We start from the raw sequence: 24,120 nt of genomic DNA, 5'->3' as shown, positions 1-24,120 counted from the left end.
GTAATTAAACATAACAATATTAGAAAGCTTTTAATTTTCTTTGAAGCCTGATAGTGACCTGCCAAAAGTATCCAACAGAACAACCAGAATGGGATATTCTCCTAAAATTAATCGTAAACGCCTTTTGATATTTTGAGACTTGGGGAGGCAGGAAGAGCAGGTCTCCTAACTTGGTCTCTCCCACCCCTCGCTTTCCTAAGGCAGGGCTACTGGGTGGAGAATGGAAACATACGGGCACATTCGTAGTCTGAATTCAATATAGAGCAATGCAGAAGCTCTGAAGAGTTGTATGAATTCGTACTGAGTCAAATTACTCAACCAGTGGGTTCTCATATACTGAGGAGCTACAGGTGGACTGCATTGAGAAGTTTAATCAATACTGCATTTGTAGAAATTCTGAGGGATTTTCCTTTCTTTTTCATTGACCCTATGTCTTTAAATGATAATGTAAGTGAATAAAAAGATACAAGACACACACACACACACACACACACACAACATATGTGTTGATACATACATCTATGATGATACGGTGGCATATGTATAGAAAAAAAAAAGAAGGAAAGGCAACAAATTGTGGTTATCTACCAGCTGAGGTTATGATAGATTTTTTTGCTTTTTAACTTTTGAAATTGTTTCAAAAGATTTTTTTTGGCAATGACTATTTTTTTAATTTCATAGTTACAGTGAAACACATTATTCCTATTTAAAAAATAAAAGGGGCACTGATGTGGCTCAGTTGGTTAAGCATCAGACTCTTGATCTTGGCTCGAGGTCATGATCTTATGGTTCGTAAGATCAAGCCCTGTGTCAGGCTCCACACTTGGAGCCTGCTTGGGATTCTCTCTCTCTGTCTCTCTCTGCCCCTTCCCTATGGTCTCTTGCCCTTTCTCTCTCTCAAAAATAAGTAAATAAACTTAAAAAAACTACAAAATAAAAGTCGGAATTTTTAGGGTAGTGATACTACTAATCTGTTTAATAATGTAATAGTAGACACATTTGTCAGAACCCATACCATGTATAACATAAAGAGTGAATGTGATCTATGGACCTTAATTAACAACAATGATTAATAGTAATCTAGCAGTTGCAACAAATGTAGCACACTAATGCACCATGTTAATAGGAGAAACTGGGGAGTTGGGGGAGAAGAAGGAGTGTATGGGAACCCTTTGAACTTGCTGCTCAATTTTTCCATAAACCTAAAACTACTCTAAAAAATAAGGCCTATGATTTAAAAATAAAAGCAATACAGAATATTGTTAGAGTTTTGAGAGTGACTCAACATGTTTCTTAGTTGCCTCTGTAGGAAACTTCACCTACCGCAGCACCTGCATATAAAGTTGCTGGCTGAATGATGGTGTTTGCATTGTACATACCCAGCTGTTGGCTTTCCTCAGAGAAACTAAGGGAGGTGGCAGGATTAGAAGATATGGTTGATATAGGGTACTTCTTATATTATTTTATTTTATTTATTTTATTTTCTAAAGTTTATTTTGAAAGAGAGAGTGTGTGCTAGTGGAGGAGGGATAGAGAGAGGGAGAGAGAGAATATCAAGCAGGCTCTGTGCTGACAGCAGGGCTTGAACTCACGAACTGTGAGAACATGACCTGGGCCAAAATCAAGGTGGCCCTACAGGGTACTTCTTTTTTTTTTTTTTAATTTTTTTTATGTTTATTTATTTTTTAGAGAGAGAGAGACAGAGTGTGAGCATGGGAGGAGCAGAGAGAGAGGGATAAAGAATCCGAAGTAGACTCCAGGCTCTAAGCTGTTAGCACAGAGCCCAGTGCAGGGCTCGAACCCGTGAACCGTGAGATCATGACCTGAGCTGAAGTTGGACACTTAACCAACTGAGCCACCCAGACGCCCTGAGAAATCTTTACTTAATAGTGAGCTGTGCAAAAGAAGGCAGTGAGAGTCTGGGTCAGAAAAGTAATTTGGTGATACAGCTTTAGGAAGACAAAGGCAGCACGGAAGTGGGTTAGGAGCAAGCAGCACAGATTGGAGAAAGCAGCTGCTAGAACTGGCTTCTGAAACAGGAGACATCTTTCTCTTGGAAGAACTAGAGTGTGTTGGATACAATCTGGCAGTTAAACACACACACTTCAGTGCATCTGCGCATGCACACACGTACACACACACCCACAGTTGGCAGTGTTGGTTGTAAAACTTGATATCATAATTAACAAGTGGCTAGCACCGAGCACTCTTTTAACCGGAAGATAATGATTAGGACCTGAAATCCTACTTTGTAAACCTTGTTAATCCTTTTGCTAGTGTCTGAGTTGGATTGGGGTGCGATCCTACTAGGTAAGAGGTGTCACGCCATTTGTGGAGAGCCGTAGTGCAGCTTTGTCGTATGAATACCAAACAGCCTTATTGCTAATGTTGCTTTTAATGGAAAGGTTTGCAAAGTGATTATGATTTTCCCACTTGGTTTTATTGGGACCAAGGTATTATTTTTGTATTATAAAAAGTGTTCTGTTAATTGTCGAGTTTGCTTATTTTAAGTAGACGAGAGAAATTGTAATACCTCCTTAAATTCCCATCTTCTTCAGCATGAACGACATCTACTGATTTTTGTTTAGAGGTTATATGATTTTGATATAAGCCAAAAATTTACATCAAATAATGCTATTTCTCTTTCAGCTCTAATATTTTGGCATGTTAATCATTAATTTCAGTCCCTTTTTTTCCTTTTAAAAAGCACACATTTGTGGTTTAATGTATTAAACCATTAATACAAGTAAGTTATATGTATTTATCACACAGATGCGAGTTTCAGTTTTAAAAGTAGTTATTCATCTTGATATTTTTAGATTAATTTTGCAGCTTTATCAGAAAAAAAATGACTAATGAGTTGATTATTTTTTGCATGAAAGTTAATTGATGCTCATCTTCTTAAACCACTGGGAATTAACTATTTCGTTCTTAGTAGGCTGACCTTCTCTATTTGAGAGATATTTGTATAGCTCTGAATTTTAAGCATGATGTTTGTTAGGAAAAACCACATATCTAGTCATATTCTTGAATGAAAAGCATTCTGGGTATAAAAGCTACCTGTGGCTCTGGCTCAGTGCTAGGATGGTGGCAGGGGATCCTTTGGCCTTAGACCTTTTTGGGGAGGTTGCCTGAAACAGTTCCCTGGAAATGAAGGGAGTTCCCCTGTGCATAAGAGTGCCAGGAGCAGTCTCTTGGGAACTTTCTGTTCCAGAAGCCAAAGTCTACCTCCTGTTTAGAGGGAGGAAAATCCTTGTAAGGGCATTGTATAAGGGGATCCAATAGCCTGAAACCAGTCTGGATAGAGAAAGTTCCTTATTTGAATATCTTTTGTAATCCATTTTTTCCCCCTCATAATGAAGTGGTAATTTAAAACTAGCAGGAAATAAAATGTCCAGTTTCAAATGTGCAGTGTGTGGGCAAGCAGTGATTGTTTCTGCTAGCTCTCTTTCCTGATCATTCATTTGCACTCACTCCCAACAAACCTCCTCATAAGATTTGTTATAGTAAATGAGATTATTTATATGACAAGTAACAGGCACCACTCAGTGCTAACCTCTTATTAGACATGTACATTTTCATTACCTCTGGTAATGAAGTTTTTGTCTATGATGTGTATAGGGTAGCATAATTTCTACTGAACTATATGCCATCACCAATCTTCTATTGATGTGACATTCTTGAAAACTTTTACTAAGGAAGAGGTAAGCATTTCCATCCTGTTTTCACAGAGCTACCAAGTTATGACTATGGCTTTGTAGTTTAAAATCTAATGGATTTTTCAAAATATTCCCATTGCTCCCTGGACTGCCCTTAGCAACAGGTATATAACAGAGCAAGAGAGCAGTAAGTTCAGCCAGAAAGATTTTGAAAAAATTAAACAGCATCTTAATCACTAATTGGATAGACAATCAATAGTAGGGCCTCAAGAGAGTCATCCTGTGGAAGTATAGTCAGGATCAGGAGTGAGGAGAGGTGAGTTCAAAATCTACTTTCAGTAAACCCTGACCTTGGTGAAGGGGGTTAACTTTCCAGGATCTCAAGCTTTAATCTACAAAATGAGGGGTTTGATTGAGAAGATCTGAAAACTCCCTGTCAACCAGCATTGTTTTTATCTAGATTAGGTGGTGAAAGGGCAGTGGGATTAGGGGTTAGCGTTAGGAAATGGAGCTTCCAAATTTCTGTGCTGGATTTTGGTCTTTCCTTGAAAATGAAGGATGAAGCTAAATTATATCTTCTCAGAACTTCTAGGTAGAAAATTCTCTGTTTTCTGGCTTTCGTTCATAGTCTGTTGGCACAGTTTTTCCCAGAAAACATGGTAAGAATGGTCAGGTTTCATTTCTAAACTCCAGATCTGCGGTTTATGTGATCACAACCCTCTCTGAAGTCAACAAATGACAGGTAAGAAAGTGTCACTGCCAGGATTTTTCTACTGCGTATCACAGACCACCTTCACTCAAATAGTTTAAATGAAAACGAAAGATACATTATCTCACACAATTAGAAGTCCAGAGGAAATGTTGCACTCCCGATGTTGTGTGGTAATCCCTGCTCCCCCATCTCTGAGTAGGTCCCTCCTTAGTGTTAGCTTCATTCTAAAATGGTAAGCCAGGGGCGCCTGGGTGGCTCAGTCGGTTAGACGTCTGACTTCAGCCCAGGTCACGATCTCGCAGTCCGTGAGTTCGAGCCCCGCATTGGGCTCTGGGCTGATGGCTCAGAGGAGCCTGTTTCCGATTCTGTGTCTCCCTCTCTCTCTGCCTCTCCCCTGTTCATGCTCTGTCTCTCTCTGTCTCAAAAATAAATAAACGTTAAAATGGTAAGCCTTTGGTCAGTCCCAACATGGCAGCCTCTGGCTAAATGCTCCCTTGTTCATGTCCAGCAAGAAAGAGAAACCGCCAGCATGGAGTCCCTTATTTTTCTTTTTATTACTTATCACACTGTAACAACTACATATGTTACACCTTCTCCCCTCTCCCCCTGCTTTTTTTCTTTCTTTTTTGTTTTGGTTATCTCTCCTGACAAAAATATAAGCATGTTGAGAGCAGGATCTTTGCTTATTTTTGTCTTTTGTTCACTGTTATCTCTGGCCCAGTGCCTCCCAGATAAGAGTCACTCAGTAAACATTTATTGATGAACATTCTTAACATTTTATAAGCAAGTGTGGCATTACATATTTCTCTGAGGTTTTAAGTGATATCTTGTATATTTTTGAAGGTATTGAAATGATAGAAATAGCATAAATGTGTTTAAACATTTTTGGACATTTTTGTTTTTATGCCACCTATTTTAAAGATTTTGGTTTACTCTTTATCTTTTAAAATAATTAAATGGAAACATCATTTTCTAGGAGAAATTTCCATCAGAAAATTGAATAAGTTCCTTATTTGAATCCTTTTTGTAATTCATTTTTTCTTCAAAATGAAGTGGTAATTTAAAACTAGCAGGAAACAAAATGTCCAATTTCAAATATACAACATGTAGGCAAGGGGAGATTGTTTCTGCTAGCTTCCTTTTCTGGTGTCATTCATTTGAATAATACATTCTCAACAAACCTCCTCATAAGACTTGTTATAGTAAATTATATTACTTATATGACAGGTAACAGGCACTACTCAATGCTAACCTTTTATTAGACACGTACTTTTTTCATTTCAGTTATTATAATACTTATATGAGTTTTTCTGAAAAAATAAAATGACAATTGTTTTTCTTCCATGGTGACACTATTATGTCACTGAGCTAGGATGGCAGTTGGTAATCTTGTTCCTATGTATCAACAGCTGTTCTGTCAAGTTGTCATTAGAATAGTACATTCAGATAGTTAGTCATATATGAAAGGACTCCTTCCTTTTGGGCAGCAATCTATTCAATTCCTGTTGGATGAACCTTCTAGAAGTTTATTTAGGTCCTGATCAACCCTTTGTTCTTAGTTGTATATAATAATGACTGAATTCCATACGAACCTGAGCAGTGGGGACACAACCTTTGTCTCAACCGTTGTCCCCATTACTTCTCTTCAGACATTTTGTTTTCAGCCAAAATAAACTACATAATATTTCTTCATTTATGATTCTTGTTCTTTTCCCACAATCAAGTTTCTTGAACTTAGAATACTCTATCTCCATATAGCACATCTGTACTTTTTTCTAGAGCAATTACAAGATTTGGTCCAAATGGGAATTATTTCTTTTTCCTCTTCTTTGCTTCAGTATTTCAGTCATTCAGTTGCTACTCCCTATAGCATGTATAGAGATCTGTGATAGCAGAGTTGCTTGTGTGTCCGTTCCTACCCACTTGAGTGTAAAAGTTTTGCCTCACGTGAGGATCTAGGTAAGATTCTTCTCTGAGTTGCCACAGTCTGTGCTTTTGATGGCCATTCTCCGCATTAGCTCCAGGAACATTTACAGGAGGTCATCTCAGCTTGCCAAAAGTAGCTCATTTGCACATTTCCATCAAACTGAGCGGTACTTCAGGTATTAAAATGGGACAAAGAAATCTATTTATTTGTTGAAGTAGCAGGAAAAGAGGAAAAACATACCAACAGTCAGTTGCCCAGTTCACCATGCCAGCATAGGTTAGTTGTAATCAGGGCAGAGGATAAGAATGGCCAGCTGTGGGTGTGATCAATCGTCACCTGGTTGTGGCTCAATCGCTTGTCTTGGTTTTATGAGGTGATTCATATGAGCATCATCTAACCAAAATGGAACCCCACAGTCTCACATTGGGGCTCAGCCTCCATAGAGATTCCTGACCTTTCATTTCCCCTTATCCTTGTCAGAGAGCCCTTTCACTTTCTGGCTGGTCCATTTCCCCATAGCTGTTATATATGAATGGATGGAGGGCAAGCAGAACTTTATTTCTCCTTACCTTCTCTCCTCCCAAGACTTCCATCAGAAGATTTGGAGGGGGGGATGTAGGGTGTGGCAAGGAAACTTACTAATTTTTGTTCCGTTGCTTTATCTTGGGAAAGCAGGGCTGGTAATTGTACTCATCAAACATTTCTCTAGGCAGTTCATACTAAGCAATATGAAGTTGTTCTTGGATGCTTGTCTGCTCCATAGCTAATGCAAGCACAGTATGATTTTGGCTTGTATTGCTAGAAGAGTAAAATCTTAAAAGTCCTCCAGCACTTGCAGTACTTTTCCACATCTTCCAAGGTTAGACAATCACAAACAGATCGTAGGTGTTTGATAAATGTTAGTTGAATGAATGAATAATTATTTGGTTAAATAGATACCTATAAAGAATGGAAGAATTTTGAATTTTTTTCATTAATTTTTTATTAGCTATACTTATAATATTAAATAATAGATGACCTAGGTAAAAAACGTTAAACTTAACAGTGAATGTAAGAGAAAAAGTAAACTAACACTCCACCCGTACTTTATCTCCTGAGCCCAGTGTCATTCAGCACAGAGCTCTCTGTTCATAGCTTCTGGAGTATTACTATTCCCTCTTACTTCCCTTTTAATACATACTGCTTTCAAGTTGATGTCCCCCCCTCAGTATATCTTAGACATGTTTTGTTGTTAGTACTTATAGAAGTATTGCATTCCTTTTAATGGCTAAACAGTTTTTATTTGTTACATGAATTTTATTTAGCCAGGACACAGTGAGCAGTTTAGAATATTTCAAATTTTACTGTTTACTAAGAACAAAACAAAACATTCTTATTAATGTGTCTTTGCTTATTTCTGCATCTATGTCTATAAATTCCCAGGAGAAATGCTGATTTAAAGCCTATGAGAAGTATTTTAATTTTTAATAGGTGTTGACCAGTCTTCTCTCCCCCCTCAGTAACATCTGACTTCAAATAGTGTCTGAGTGTATTTATTTCCTTACATCCTTGTCAGTGTTAAATATTATTTGGATTAATTTGCTCTGAGTTTCATGCTTTAGGTTTCCTCCCTGATGACTGCCTTCCTCCCAGTTTGGTCCTTTGTTCGCGTGTTGGGGGATGGGGTCTGCCAGGCCATCACAAACATCGTGTGTAGTTCTCTCAGACTTTAAACTCCTCAGTTTTACAGGTATAATGGTTTGTAAATTAGAGATCTGGCTCTTGGCCCAGTTCGGCCGTTGGCTACTGTTGCTACCTTGAATATGTCCCGTTTTGTTTCTTTATTACTCATTTCCAAGGATGTAAATATCAGATTGTTAATGCCTACCTGTCATTTTCCCTCAATCTCTGAGAATGAATTGGGAAAAAAGAGGGCTAGAAAGGAGAAGTGATGTACCAAATTGTATGACTTTTGACAATGTCTCTGGGCTATAATATTCTCATCTAAAACTGCATCAGTTGCACTGAAGGTCCTCCAAGACCCGTTTGGATCTATCAGTCAATGAATCTGTATTCAAGATGACATATAAGAAGAGTCCTGTGCTAAAAGTCCCAAGGGGTTCCTATTCTACCTAGTGGGTCTCAGTGGGGCTTTGAGATGAGCAATTTAAAAATGGTTATAATTTCATTTCTGTCTATTTTTCTTTGGTAGGAATTGTGATCTTGCTGTAATAACATTTTGCTTGTTCTCCTTCTAGTCCCCTTTCTTACTCTGTGGTTTGTGGGACTCATAAAACCCACTTTGAATTGGCAGCTTCCAATTTCTTCATAATTGTTACTTTAGCTTATGCAATCAAGGTAATGGACTCTTACATGTGACAGTCAGATATTGATTCAGAGACCTCAAACTTAAAGGTCCATCAGGTATCAGACTATAGGAGCCTCTGCCACTCTTGGGGGACAAGGAGGGTAGGGAAGCGTAGTAGGGATGTCTTATGTAAGGGGCCAACTGTATAGCTCTGGACACACAGCTTTTATACATTGGGCTTTTCTAGAAAAGCCAAAGTGTGGTGATTTTTATGTGAAATCCTTCAGTTTTAAAATACTTAATAAATTTCTAAAACAGCACACAAGCCAATAAACCAAGTCTGTGGGTTGGATTTCACTCTACTGTAAACCCATGTATGACAACCTTTTCTTTTGTCATTGATGTTGCCTATTGTTTATTGAGCTTATCTCATTCCTGGTAAAATGTTAGGATATAATAGTAGTTTCTAACATGAGCTTTTTGAAATACAATTTCAAGCAAATCTTTTACCATCTCTCCATAATCTGAAATGTGAATGGAAATAAAATAATGAATTTTTAGTTATAGCATTAGTACACAGCATTTCACCTACTTACAAAAGGGAAGCTGCTAATGGCATCCTATAGGATGCTTCTTTGCTTCTTTTTAAAATTCAGTGAAATGTATAGCCTCAGTGTGTTTGTCAGTTATTACACGATGAGAACACATTTATTTCGATCAACACATCCAGGCTGAACTAAACACATTATCATAAGATAACCAACCCACAGCAGAGTGCAATACTAGGAAGTGTGCCGCTTGCGGCAATTTAAGGAAGATCATTTAAGGATTTTATTTTTCTTATTTATGCATGCATTATTCATTCTGCACTTAACAGGCATCTTCTCTAAACTCAGCACTGAATTGCATGCTATGAGCACAGCTGGAGTAAGAGCAAATAAGGAGTGATGGGGGATACAGGCAGGTAGAAATAGGGAATCAGGTAATTCTAACACTGGGACAGGATGCCTCACAGTGTGGAGGGGCTCATCGAAAATACCCCTAACTTGAGCCTTGGGGGTCAGCAGAGACTTCCAAAGGAAGTGATAGCCAGGGTGAGATCTGAAGAGTTGGTAGGACCGTGTGGCTCTAAGGCTATGGGAGAGAGGATGAAAGACAGAGGAACATCCCAGAGACGTGAGAGCACGTGGAGACCCCAGCTCTTCAGGCACGCTGTGCAGCTGCAGTTCAGAGTGTGGTGAAGGGTTGGGGGAGCAGAGGGGAGCTCCATTGAGGGCCCTGTTATGCCCATGAGTCCTGCTAAGTGGCCATTGAAAGGTTTTAAGAAGAGAAGAGCCTTGATCTGACGGACAATTTGAATAGCAGTTTCCCCTTTAGCTCTCTTCTTAATACTATCTTTTTAAACCTCTTTAGTCCAGGTGGTGATGCCTCAGCTGAACACCTGCACAGGTACCTCTGGTGGCCTCCAGTCTTCGCAGCTTCAGGGTTTTTTGGGTTTTTTTGGAGGGGGTTGCCCTCAACACCTGGTTAGATATGAAGATAAAGAGAAACCGTGACCACAGCAAAGCACTAGGAAAGAAGACAAGAAAACCAAGACAGTGAGAGAAGTAAATGATGCTTATTTTGATTCAGAAAAAGTGTTGTACTGTAGTGGGAGTCAGGAACCCTGTGGCCATACTTCTGTATATTTGGTTTCCTCAATTTTCACACAAAGGGTTGGATTATACACCTGGAGGTGACGTTTAGCTTCACTGTTCTGTGCAAACTGCTTCTGGTGTGCATGATGGGTCAGTCCCCCTGTGCATAAGTCAAATCATACATATATTTAACGCACTAAGGTTTTACATGTATGTGTATGTACATGTGTATAATGTGCAGGAAGCAAGATGAATTTTTATTAGGGAAATGGGGGTTGGTAGGAGTTAGAATACATTTGAGAAAATGATGGTGAAGCCAACAACGATGTGCTTGCCAGAGTTCTCAGGTGCTGCCTTCTTCTAGAGAAAGGCAGGTCATATGAGCAGAAACTGTTGTCAGTACCAGGTACAAGTGTACCTTAGAGAGACACTAAGAAAAACCCCTGCACGGTCACAGTATCTGAGGCTCAAGTGTCAGGAGTCCAGCAGTTTCCTGCCGAGATGATTGCATGATCACATTCCTCTGGTGGAGATAGAGGTGCAAAACTTGAGACCATAGTGGAGTATATAGTTTTCTTCCCTTTTTTAATTTTCTCAAATGGCATTTAAAAAAGTGTTTATTTATTTTTGAGACAGAGAGAGAGAGAGAGACAGAACGTGAGTGGGGGAGGGGCAGAGAGAGAGAGGGAGACAGAATCCAAAGCAGGCTCCAGGCTCTGAGTTGTCAGTACAGAGCCCTTTGGGGCTCGAACCTGCAAACTGTGACATCATGACCTGAGCGGAAGTCAGATATGTAACCAACTGAGCCACCCAGGCGTTCCATCAAAAAAAAAAAATGGCATTTTTTTTTAAACTGCCATGACAATATGAAGTAACCTTGCAAATTTAGAAACATAAAGTGTATAATATACAACTTACTTGTCTTTCACTTCACTCATATAGCTCTCCTCGTAGAGAAATGTTTTATGTTAAGCAAGTGTGTAATACGGTACATGAAAGCAACCACTTCTATGATGTTACCAGGTTTGAACAAGTAGATAGTGACTTTAAAGAAGACAATCTGAGACTCTATTAAGATTTTAAAAAGCTGTTCTTACTGTTTTTGTATTGAAGTGGCTTCTGTAGTGCAGAGATTTAGGAAGTCCTTACTTTCAGAAAAGGTCGGGAGGACACTCTCCTCAAATTCATCCAATAACATGTTGCCTGTGGAACTTTGTATAAGCAATTTTATTTTCCCCATCATATACTTTTGAATACTGAACACATGAGATGTCACTCCAACCGTTATAGGTATATTGGTTTTCCTGTCTTGCGTTTGTATACTTCCACATATAGAAAAATCTCCTTCAAATGCTGCAGTTGCCAGGAGAGGAATGAGAGCACTCAGAGACTGGGACTTACTGGTCATGCGTCTGTACAATTGGAAGGCAATCCCTGACTGAACCCCTGATTACCTTTCTTGCATTAAATGTCGTGTACAGCCCCTAACCATGTGAGTGGTGCTGGAGTGGACCAGGTGCTGCGTCATCAGTGCTCAAGCATCACTGCACACTGAGAGGGAAGAAGCTCTGGTGGGAGGGGAGCAGAGTATCAGGGACCTTCCCATCAGTGACGGAGCTCACTCAGCAGGGCCCAGGCGAACTTGGGTCCCCACCAGGGCTACTGCTGATTAGAGGCAGGATGAAGGATTTCAAGGCCTTGTCCAGGCCTAGGAACAGTTCACTGAGTTTTGTCATGGGAAGGTTGGAGGTCATTGCCTGCCAGAAGGTTAACCGATGCTGTGGGACTGTGCACTTGCTACTGCATTAAGCTGTGATTCGAAATTTTTATAGCTTTGACTATGTTATTAAGTCAAATCAAGTAGTGGTATGTTTGAAATTTCAATTCAGGGGATATTCAAGGGTAAGAATAACCAAAATTCATATTCATTTTTTTACAGTCTTTCCTTTCTTCTTCTGTGCTCATATTCATTTTTTTACAGTCTTTCCTTTCTTCTTCCTTCTGTGCTCATCATCAGTTTATAGTATTTCTATTATATTTGCTTCTCAAAGCACTGGTTCTGATGCGATGCTTATTGCAAGAATTTTGCACAAAACCTTATTCTTTCACAGATTTCAAAAATTGTTGTGGGATTGAAAGGTCCATATAATGATGACTTTATCAACATTTGATTTATATTAAAAAGCTTTATGAGTTGAGTTTTTATTTTTTTTAACTGAATAGGAAAAAATACATATCAAAATACCATCAAATTTTCAGAATAAAGAATTCTCTCTACTTCTAGCCCAAAACCTTTATGTTTCAGTGGCATCTATTTCAGCATGTGTGTGTGTGTGTGTGTGTGTGTGAAAGAGAGAGAGAGAGTGAGAGAGAAAAATAGATACTAACTAGGTATACAAACTGTCTTGCTGTTTCTTTTGATTTGCCTGTGGAACAGTAAGTTGATTGCAGTGAAACTAAGTGCATAAACACATGCATAGGCATGTGCATGCACACACACACACACACACACACACACCATAAACATGCTACCCATTCCTCCATATCAGAACCATAGCACAGTGATGTTTAAGCTTGATGCATAAGCATTGAATAGAAAGCTGGGTCAAAATATAGAATGCAGGCTTCACAGGGATAGGAGTTTTGTCTGTGTTTCTCCTGTGTCTGTTGATTGGCACACAGTAGATATTAAATAAATATCTCTTGGATGATTCTTAGGTCCCATCCTCCATTGATTTGGATTTGGTAGCTGTGGGATAGAGCCTAATGAATTTGCCTCAATAGCAGTTGATGTGGGTCATTGAATCATTGAAGGACCACCACACTTTTAGAAACATCCCACGATGGGCCTGTAGCAGTGGCTCTGGTCATACAAACAGCCTAATTCCTAACGAAGGGTGGTTGAGTCCATTGTGTCTGGAAATAAGCTGCAACATTACCCCACTTTGTGAAGGAATCTGACTGTGTTCCACCCTTTGAGTGGTATCTTGCAAACTCGAGTGTCCTATGTGCTGGCCCCTATGTACTGGGGCTTGAAGCCATGGCAAAGAAAATATTTTCTTACTTTAGACTTCTGTTTATTTTTGTGAACTATATAAGAGCTGTTCACATATTTTCATTTAAGGAGAGGTTAAGTCTAGTCACATAGTGATAGCTATTATGATGTCAATATTTGTTCTTCTTAACCAGGAGACATAAAGTGGCCCAACCACATATCTTTTTTTATTGCATACTTTGTGGTATTCTTACTGACTATACATGCAGCCCACATGTAATAAAGTATAAAGTAGTTCAAATACAGCAAACCACCTAATAGCTTGTAAACTTAGTTGTTACAGCCAGATGGAAACCAGCTCTTCTGTTGAGTCTTCCAGAAACCCTCAGCTCCTGCATTGTCTCTTTTCTGCCTTAAGATGGTAGTACGTGGAGCATGACCGCCACTATTCCCAAACCTGTCACTTAGCAAGATTTGTTTCTGTAGTAGTTACTACCAAGATGTTTACATCTGAGAAAACCACACGTCTGCTTTCACGTACTTTCACATACATGTGTGGATCTTTCTAGTGGCAAATAGGAACAAGATGAGCTAGAGCATGGAAAGGCAGCTGGTGGGTCATTTACAGGTTCATCTGGGAGTAATTGGAGACAAGAAAACCAGGAATCTTTTTTGGTGAGTACGTTAATCTTCATTCAGGGGTATAGTCTTTAGACAAGAAACAGTTTTAACCGTTTGGATTATCATGTGATATGCGAACAAATTGGAGGCTGGTATGGGGCCTGCAGTGTTCCAAGATAGGAAAACGGACCCTAATAATGCAAGGATTTACACCAATACCCTAGTGAGGAGGGATTAGTAATGAGGAGGGATTCATAGTGCGGAATCACATTGCACTAATGATTCATTAATGTAGTTGTATTGTAGTTGCATATTAACTGTGTAGTTAAGCATCTGTATGCCATTTTTAGTGCTATGGCAATGCTCTGTAGCCAATCCACTTGTAATAAAGAACTTTTCAAGATCTCTTTTTTACTATAAAAAGAGTATATCTGTCTCATCAACAATTCAAATGATATAGAAAGGTACATGTAGAAAATGAAATTGTTTCTATATTCCTCCCTTCAGCTGTAACCATAGTTTGATAAGCAGAGACTTTTTTCTTTTTTCCTATGCAGAGTGGGTTCTTAGCCATTTGGTGGCAGATTAATTGATTTGAAAGTTTGCAGTGGTAAAAGTAACAATGCATTTGTGGAAAAGTTAAAATTGTTTTGAGCCAGGTAAACTCTTAGGTTGAACCATGTGAAATTGCCGTGTTAGTAGGTCAAAAATGTCAAATATTGGCAGTTTTATGTGGTTCCGCTATACTTTTAGAGGAATCTGTTCTTTGAAGTGATTTAGTAAACATTTGATGTGGATGTGAGGCTGCAGTGTGAAAATAGCCCCCCACTGACTGCTCTTTGCCAGTAGTCAAGTGGTGGGTAAAGACATATTGATGGCAAGGGGGAATGGTGGAGTCTGTCATTTCTAGTATCGTGCTTCAGGTTTGTGATGGTGGGGAAATTAGGAGTAGAGCAAAGCAGAAGGAATATGCAGTGTGCTTGAATTTCGTTCTGTCCCCAAATAGAAAAACTTAGTTCTGGAGCAAGTAAAAACAGTAGACTTTTTGATGGATAGGAAACAATTTATGTGATATTTATAAAGTATTCCTAATGTGTTGTATTACCTTTCCATGTTTGGATGATACCGGTGGTCAAGAAACAGGTCTCCAAATCTGGAATGTAATTTTAGCTAAATAAAGTTTGTGTGGTATCACATTTTGACTTTGTGTTTTGGGTTTTCCATGACCTCTTTTCCCCATAACAGAGTTGACTCTCAGTATATGTGTGTGTATAAAAGTATAAAAAGCAAAAAATGGAATCAAAGATACAGTTCCATTTTTTAACTTAATTCTTTTACTTTTTCATTTGTTAGTTTATGAGTGTGTGTGTGTGTGTGTGTGTGTGTGTGTGTGTGTGTGTGTGTGTATTTTTCATATTAGAACATCATTAGAGGAAAGGTCTGGAACTAGGTAAAACCATACTATTTCTCCTGCTATGTAGCTGACCTAGCCAGCATACCTTGCAGAACTGTGCACAAGTTAACCTGGGAGCTGCATATCTGTTCCTTTCTCTGGCTAGATCATCTGGTCTTCTGAGACACAGTTACACAAGCAATCTTGTCTTTTCTCTGCATGTATTGCTTTATTTTTTGTTTCTTTGTGTTTTTTTTCCACTCTTCACCCTGGAGATTTTCCCACTCAGAATATTTCAGCTATGAAAATATTTAGAATGCACTGGCAAGTAACATCTCATTGAAAGTAAGTAGTCTTATTATTTCTAGTATAAAGTGAATTTCAGCAGCCCACAGAGCTATCTACCTGTGAGCTTAAAGAAAAAAGTTCATTTCTATTTTAGTTGTAGCTTGAGATATGGTTGGCTCCTTGGGTTTAATTAGTAGTAATTTTTGTCTTTTAGAAACGTCAGGTTCTCCATCTACCCCTCTGGAAAAGAACACATTTTAAAAAAAGAGAGAGGGAAATGTGAATATACTATTTCTTTCCAGAGGCTAAAGGGGGAGTGAGAAAGGATAGGTTGTGTTTGTTTGTGGTCTTTCCTTTCCTGGTAGGGTATCAAATAATGATCTACAAAACATATATTAAAGAAGGGTTTTGTCCTTTTCTCCATTAACATTGCTTTTTAAAATAGCCACTATAGTGGGAGCTCGATGAAATGAACATACTCTGAACTCTTCTATTAAATCAGAATTTATTTAATCATGATAAATCAGAATACAGGTGATATTTATCTCTTCCAAGTCAGAGTGGAAATTGAAGAGGTTTATTCTCAAAGTGGGAGGTGAAGGTTTCAATATGGCTGATAAGCGGGTATCCGAATCCTGCTAACCAGACTCAGGGAGGCTCCTTGTATCCTTTTTCCTACTGGGATATTGTCAGAGGCACAATTATTTTTATAACCAGCAGTGTTTTTCTGTTTTTGTATTGTTTCAACATCACACTCTTTAAACCGTTGTTAGAATTTTGCCCTCAGCCCTAAATTACAAGTCTTGTACATCAGGTACAATTGAACTGTTTCAAACCTCACTGATGAAATGAATTTAAAATGTTGCCATATGTTTAAAATTTGTGGAGAAACCAAGCATGCTGGAATTACTAACACTAACGTTACGGGATTTGTTTGTCAGCAAACGATGGGAAAATAACATGTGGTATACCCGTGATATTATTAGGATTACATGGGGTATTATTTTGACAGTGTTTGTCTTGAAAAGGGAGACATATTGGTTTTAGAACTTGTAGGTGCTAATCACTGGTCTGACTTGGCAGCCCAGGAGACTCACTTGCCTTGATAACAGCAGGAATTACAGTTTCTGGCATCTCGCTGGGAGCAGTGGCTGCTGCATTGGCAGCCTCAGAGCTAGTCAGGTCTGTCACCTTCCCTGATGTTGATAGATATCATAGACTGGTTTCTGCCCTTCAATGCTGTTTGTCTGCCATCAGCTATGAAATTAGTGGCTCTATCCTTTTTTAAATGCAAATTAGCTATGTAAATCCAAAAAGAAAGAGGATTTGCTTTCAAATACAGATATTGGTACTTATTTAAGTGATAGTGTACTTTAAAAGTGTGTATAAATGTATTTAGAAATCTAAAATCTGTAGGGCACCTGGGCGTTTCAGTCGGTTAAGCATCTGACTTCCACTCAGGTAGAAGTTTGTGTGTTTTGGCCCGCGTCAGGCTGCTGGAGCCTGAATCCTGCTTTGGATTCTGTGTCTCCCTCTCTCTCTGCCCTTCCCCCATTCACACTCTGTCTCTCTCTCTGTCTCTGTCTCTCTCTCTCTCTCTCAAAAATAATAAATACACATTAAAAAAAGAGAAATCTAAAATGTGTAATAATTGAGACTTATTAAAAAGAAATGTAGAGACTTTGAGTCTTCATGTAGAAGTGGTCAAAAATATATGGAACATGACATGACTCTTTTATTAGTCACTGTCAGGAGGAAAAAAAAAAAAACATTTTTTTCCCCCAAGATGAATGATGGCAGGAATTCAGTTTTACTGAAATTGTGGGGGAAATGCTATGGGAAATGATGAGTGTGGAGACATTACTTTGAGAAATGAGCAACAATTTAGGTGTAAGTGGTGAGAGAAAGGCAGTAAGTAATATGGTAGAGGTGCATGGAGGGGTGGTTAAAAAAAAATCCTAAGGCAAAGAATCCTCAAGGCATGGGATTCTTTTTTTTTTTTTTTTATTTTTTTTTTTTTATTTTTTTTTTTAAATTTTTTTTTTTCAATGTTTATTTATTTTTGGGACAGAGAGAGACAGAGCATGAACGGGGGAGGGGCAGAGAGAGAGGGAGACACAGAATCGGAAACAGGCTCCAGGCTCTGAGCCATCAGCCCAGAGCCCGACGCGGGGCTCGAACTCACGGACCGCGAGATCGTGACCTGGCTGAAGTCGGACGCTTAACCGACTGCGCCACCCAGGCGCCCCAAGGCATGGGATTCTTAATTTAGTGGAAATTTCAGTACCTTTCTGGAGTTGTTGCTGATAAGGATGGATCATTATTGAATTTGACAAGCTAAGAGGATAAGTTGAAAAATGAAATTGGACAAGGTTGTACAGATCCTATTGTATGATGTGTTTACAAAACTTGCCTCACAAAGCCAGGTTCCTTTCAGGCAACATGTTTTCTTTAAGTCCTTGATTCATTTCACATGTATGCATTCTGCACTGGATAGGTATGAAGTACCATATCTGACCATCATTTTCAAATACCCTCTTGTGGTTTGAAATATTGATCTCTGAGGATCAATCAGCCTCAGAGGACTAGTGCAGGGGCAAGTGTCCTTTTTAAAATGAGCAAATGTGAAATTGGCCCCCAGATTAATATCTGAAAGCTAGCTATTTAATAAAGTTTTAATTGTTAAAGGCTGATGAGCTAATTGAATAATTAAAGATTATAAATTACTGAAATTAATAATACAAAACTATCATAAGTCTATATAATAGTTGTTCCTTCACTGTTCGTGTACTGTGATTTTATTGTTGTAATTATTTTCTCAGGTGTGCTAATTTACAAAACTCAGGTAGAATAAATTTGTAGATGTTATTTCTATAAGGTTTATTTTCAGTATTTATTATGAGGGAGAGAGAGTGTATGCAAGCACACACACGAGCTGGGGAGAGGAAGAGAGAGAGGGAGAGAGAGAACCCCAAGCAGGCTCCATGCTCAGTGCATAGCCGGTCTTGGGGCATGATCCCACGATCCTGGGATCATGACCTGAGCCAATATCAAGAGTAGTACACTTAACCGACTAAGCCACCCAGGCGCCCCAAGGTTTTTAGCGTGTAAAGCTAACCTGCCCATGGAGTACACATGTGAGAGGAAAAAGGTCTTTCCATGGCAGCTTGGACTTCTCTGGTCTTGGTCTACATGCTGCTGCTACTAACCCAGTTTCAGAGGGAACACACCTCTTGTTGTCTTCCAGTGTTGGAACCAGCCACACGAGTTAATTCTCTGTCTAAATGGCCTTCTTTGGACCAAATATATGGTTATTCAAGTTTATCTTGGGATTAACGATGTATTATATGGTCCTGAAACAGTTTTGCATGGAGAAATCTATAGAAATTCATAGCGATAACAGTAGCTCTCATAACTGCTCGCATTCATTAAGGTCATCCTAGAACTTGGTCTGTATGCCGTCTCTGCCATTCAGGGAGATGCCTACTGCAGCCCGTTTTGTATGGTGATTACATCTCTAAAATATCATTTTTCTTCTGAATAAAATAGTAAATACTCCAGACTTGCTTTTTTTAAGTATGTTAGAACATGGGTACATCTCTTTATTTTTATTTTTTAATAGACTTTATTATTTTTTTAATGTTTATTTATTTATTTTGAGAGAGAGAGAGACAGAGACAGAGAGAGAGAGAGAGAGAGAGAGAGAGAGAGAGAGAGAGAGAAATAGAGCCTGAGCAAGGGAGGGGCAGGGAGATTTGGAGAGAGAGAATCCTAAGCAGGTTCTGCACTGTCAGTGCAGAACCAGATGTGGGGATACAACTCATGAGCCGTAAGATCATGACCTGAGCCTAAACCAAGAGTCAGACACTTAACCAACTGAGCCACCCAGGTACCCCAATAGACTTTTTTTGTTTAAAAATTTTTTTTTAATTTTAATTTTAGTTTTTGAGAGAGAGTGACAGAGACAGAGTGTGAGCAGGGGAGGGGTGGAGAGAGTGGAATACACAGAAATCTGAAGCAGGCTCTAGGTTCTAAGCTGTAAGCACAGAGCCTGATGCAGGGCTTGAACTCAACAGACTATGAGATCATGACCAGAGTCCATGGCCTGAGCTGAAGTCAGATGCTTAACCGACTGAACCACCCAGGTGCCCCTAGACTTTATTTTTTTAATACGGGTTTAGGTTCACAGCAAAATTGAATGGCAAGTGCAGAGAGTTCTCATATAACTCCTGCCCACCACCACTTACCTCTTCCCCACTGCTTCCCCTATGCCTCCCCTGATATCAACATCTCTCACCAGAACGGTACATTCATTACATCTGATGAACCTACACTAACACGTCATTATCACCCAAAGTCCAAGGTTTAAATTAGGATTTATGCTTAGTGTTAGAAATCTTTTTTAAAAGATGTGGTTTTGCAGTATTATTGGGTATCAAGAATTTATCCAGGGGCCACCAGTGTCAGGAACTAGGTTCTTAATAAATTCTTGATGAATAAATGAATGATTACAAGTTCTTGACAGAACACATGCAAAATATTTTTTTTGTTTTTCTCTTCAGTTTGTATACCAAAAACAGAAATTGAAGATTAATTAAAATAAATAATGATAGAGGGAAACTCCTGTTCTTGGAGTATCGTGCTCGAATGGTCACTGATCTAGGGGGAAATAATTCTGTTTATTTCTGGTCTTACTGAGGGATGAAAAAGAGTTTATCCTTAAATTAATACTTGTGCTTATAGTATATAAAATTCTCATATACCTACTTAATATGGGTTTTGGTTATTTGATAAGATTGGTTACTTCCATGGTGCATTACGTGCATATTTTTTTTCCTGTCTTCCATGGTTCTTTTATTCTTAACAGGGTTTGAAAGATGTGAGACTAAATCCACTTATTATTTAATTAATAAGTAATGTCTTGTAAATATTTCATGTCTTTTTACTCTGCAGTTCCATTTTTCACGATTCATTATAGGGAGATAATTCTAAAGGAATATATATATATATATATATGTGTGTGTGTGTGTATATATATATATATAAAACCCGGTTATATCCTTTGTGGTATTATTTATAAAAAGAGAAACCTAAAGGTATTCATTTATTTGTGGTAAGCAGTGTTGCAGTGAGTCTGATTATGGGGGGAGTGGAGTTGTCTCATTCCCTTTTTTAATTAAAAAAAAAAAAAAAGAGGAGCCTTGTGTGGAGGAAGGAATGGAAATTTAAGAGGTAGAATCAGCTATTCCTTGCCCAGATCTTGAAATTGACAACAGTGTTAGCCAGTCTTCTCTGAATTTTTGGAAGGGTAGATATCAAAGGGCCTTGTGTTGAAAATGAGTGTTACAAAAAAAAAAAAAAAAGAAAAAGAAAAAAATGAGTGTTATCTGTTAATAGACTGAGATCTGGGGCTAGTGCTGGTCGTATAGTAAAAGGAAGATAAATCGAAGGAGGAGGAGCTGCCAGATGGTAGCAGACTCTTTCAAGGAATATTCAAAGTGTGTGTGTGTGTGTATGTGTGTGTGTGTGTGTGTGTGTGTGTGTGTGTGTGTGTGTGTGTCCCCACTGGGGAACCTAAATGAATGACAATCAGTAAATTTATTGAGTTGCTACTATGTATCAGGCTTTCATCTTGGACATGAAGTTTAGAGGACAGTGAATGATGGCTGCCTAGTCTTGAATCCTTCCACTCCCACTTCTCCAAAAGTTATAAATCCAACAGAGAGACCAAATAAAAGTGCACATGACCCACATCTTTAAAAACATTAGGAGATGCCACAAGTCTGTGGTTGCAGAATGGGACAAGGGAAGCTTTAGACAGGTTTAAGAGACTGTGAAAAAGAATAGAGGGATGTGGAGAGCTGAGATGAAAGCACAGACAGAATCAGTCTGGAAAGAGAAAACTGGGTCTCCATGTAGTTCACAGCAATGACTATAGAAAAGATCAAAACTGAATGGGATTGGAACTGGCAGGCATTGGAAAGTATTGCCTATGGGAGAGATTCAGATATATAGCAAAAGGGTAGTGCCCCTTGAAGACATGGCAGTGAAAGTAAAGAAGGAAAGACAAGGGAGAAATTAAGGATCCTATAGAAATGAAAAAGAAACAAAACACCCCAAACTCTGTCCCTTTCTCCCACCTGTACCATCCGTAATAACTACATAGCAGAGAGAAGAGAGGACTCTCAAACCAAGAGCACAGCACTTTGGATGAATAGAAATAGATCAAATACATGTGTATAAAACTGCTGTAAAAACTCAGAAAATATAAAACAATGCATTTCAGCTCATAAAAATGCTTTTCAAAAAACAACCATAGGGGCTCTTGGGCAAGTCAGTTGGTTAAGTGTCCAACTCTTGATTTTGGCTCAAGTCATGATCTTAGGGTTTTGGGATTATGGGCTCTGCATTGAGCTGCACGCTGAGCCTGCTTAAGATTCTCTCTCCCTCTCCCTCTCCCTTTCCCTCTCCCTCCCTCCTCTGCCCCTCTCCCCCACTCATGTGCTCGTGCGCGCTCTCTCTCTCTCTCTCTCTCTCAAATAAAAAAAAAGCCATAAATTAAAGAAAACTGTACACAATATGGTAATCTAAATTAAATTTTCTCATTCAGGCTCTTGGGTGTATGAAACCTAAAAATCCCACCTTGAATTGGTAATATAAAAGCTCAGAAGAAAAATGTACAAAAACCAAAATGAAATGAAGTAAGTTAATTGAACTCCCAGGAAATATAGAAGAAAAGTCAAATTGGAAATGAAGTGTAAATTACATGATGTCCAAGGGAAAATAGATTCAAATGTCAGGTGACTAATATTTACTAATATTTACATTAGATATAAATGGCCTAAATATCACTTAAAAGAGATTGGCAAAATGGATTTAAATTTTTTTAACATTTATTTATTTTTGAGAGACAGAAACAGCATGAGTGGGGGAGGAGCAGAGAGAGAGTTTGGGTGACACAGAATCTTAAGCAGGCTCCAGGCTCTGAGCTGTCAGCACAGAGCCCGACATGGGGCTTGAACTCACAGACTGCAAAATCATGACCTCAGCTGAAGTCAGATATTTAACCGACTGAGCCACTCAGGCACCCCATGACAGAATGGATTTAAAAAGCACATGGCCCAATGATATGTTGTCTATAAAACACTTATATATTCAAATATAATGATTTTGGTAGGTTAAAAGATGTAAACAGATACACCATCAAAAGTAAGCTGAAGTGGTTATATTAATATCTGACAAAACAGGCCCAGAGGTAAGAAAATTACCAAAGACAAAGAGAGACATTATATGTGGATATAGGAGCCAGTTCACAAAGAAAACATAGCAATTCCAAATGTGTATCTAGTAAACACCAGAGCTTCAAAATACACAAAGCAAAAACTGGCAGAATTCAAATGAGAAATTGACAAATCCCCAATTACAATTCTCTTAGTCACTAATAGAACCATTATGCAGAAAATAGCAAGTGTATAGAAGAATTCAAGGACACGATCAACCAACAGAATCTAATTGGCATTTATAGAACTTTCCACCCAAGTTCAGCAGAATATATATTCTCTATACATCTGGCATGTATACCAAGATCAAGCATATCCTTATAATAAAACAAACCTTAACAAATTTCAAACAATTGAAATCATACCAAGTATGTCCTCTGCTTATAGTAGACTCTACCTAGAGGTTATTAACAAATAACAAGTGAAATAATTGGGGGATCTTCATCTAAATGAAAACCCTGTTTCTCTGTCCTTGATTCTGAATAGTTTTCGGCTTGGGAAATGGAAAAATAGATATTGATATGGAAAAATGATGATGAAATATATCAGTTGATTGTTATGCATTGTCTCTTTCTATTTTGTTTTACAGCCTCTCTGTTAAAAGGACTAAAACATGCTAACATAGTGCTGCTTCATGACATCATCCACACCAAGGAGACGCTGACACTTGTGTTTGAATATGTGGTGAGTAAAATAAGAATTCAGATTTTACAAATATAAATAAAATTCTTGTAATATTATCATAGAGTTTCTTATTTAGGTTGCTATATACTGAAGTGAGTATTTTATCCAGTAACTTTGCATAGTTTTGAAAAATCCAGAAAAATGTTAAGATATATTATTTATAGATATATATTTATAAGCATAAATATATAATGGATATATTATCTCTTTATAACCTGTTGTTACTTTGATGTGCTGTAATTTTTTGGTTTATCAAATAGGATTAAACAGCACAGTAGTGATCATCCCATCAAAGGAAGTTCACAGACAATTTATTTTTCCTTTGGACTTATAACCTGGTTTCTCAGAAGCATCCTTATTAAGGTTGTGGTTTTTTTTATTGTTGTTGTTTTCATGGAGGAAAGCCTGATACTTACAATTTAGACTTCATAGTTTTCCCCCTTAGTTGGTATTTCAGCTATTAATTAAAACTTCCAATTTGCATAGCACACAATGTAATGATCTTATTGTGCTGAGAGTATTACTGCTGGAAGACTTGGACTTGAACTCATAATTAATCTTTCTCCATTTCTCTTAGAAAAACATATGGTATTTATGTAGCACCACTTCAGCATTTAACTGTGGAATCATGAAATGT

At 38.3% G+C, this 24,120-nt stretch overlaps 1 protein-coding gene across 8 annotated transcripts in view; it reads left to right on the top strand.

Annotated features, from left to right (window-relative positions):
- Positions 1–24,120, top strand: part of CDK14 (cyclin dependent kinase 14) — a 638,124-nt gene that overhangs the window by 266,822 nt on the left and 347,182 nt on the right. For all 8 annotated transcript variants that reach the window (XR_015247658.1, XM_025929509.2, XM_086696604.1 and 5 more), the window contains one exon: positions 23,389–23,483. Coding sequence is in view for 7 of the 8 variants with exons in the window: in XM_025929509.2 (XP_025785294.2) it covers positions 23,389–23,483 (95 nt within the window). In the remaining variant the exon portion in view is untranslated. The remainder of the gene's footprint in view (positions 1–23,388; positions 23,484–24,120) is intronic.

This window comes from Puma concolor, chromosome A2, assembly GCF_028749965.1.
Source record: "Puma concolor isolate L17-30 chromosome A2, mPumCon1.1.hap2, whole genome shotgun sequence".
NCBI classification, from domain to species: Eukaryota; Metazoa; Chordata; class Mammalia; order Carnivora; family Felidae; genus Puma; species Puma concolor.
This window is presented reverse-complemented; position numbering and strand designations above follow the sequence as displayed.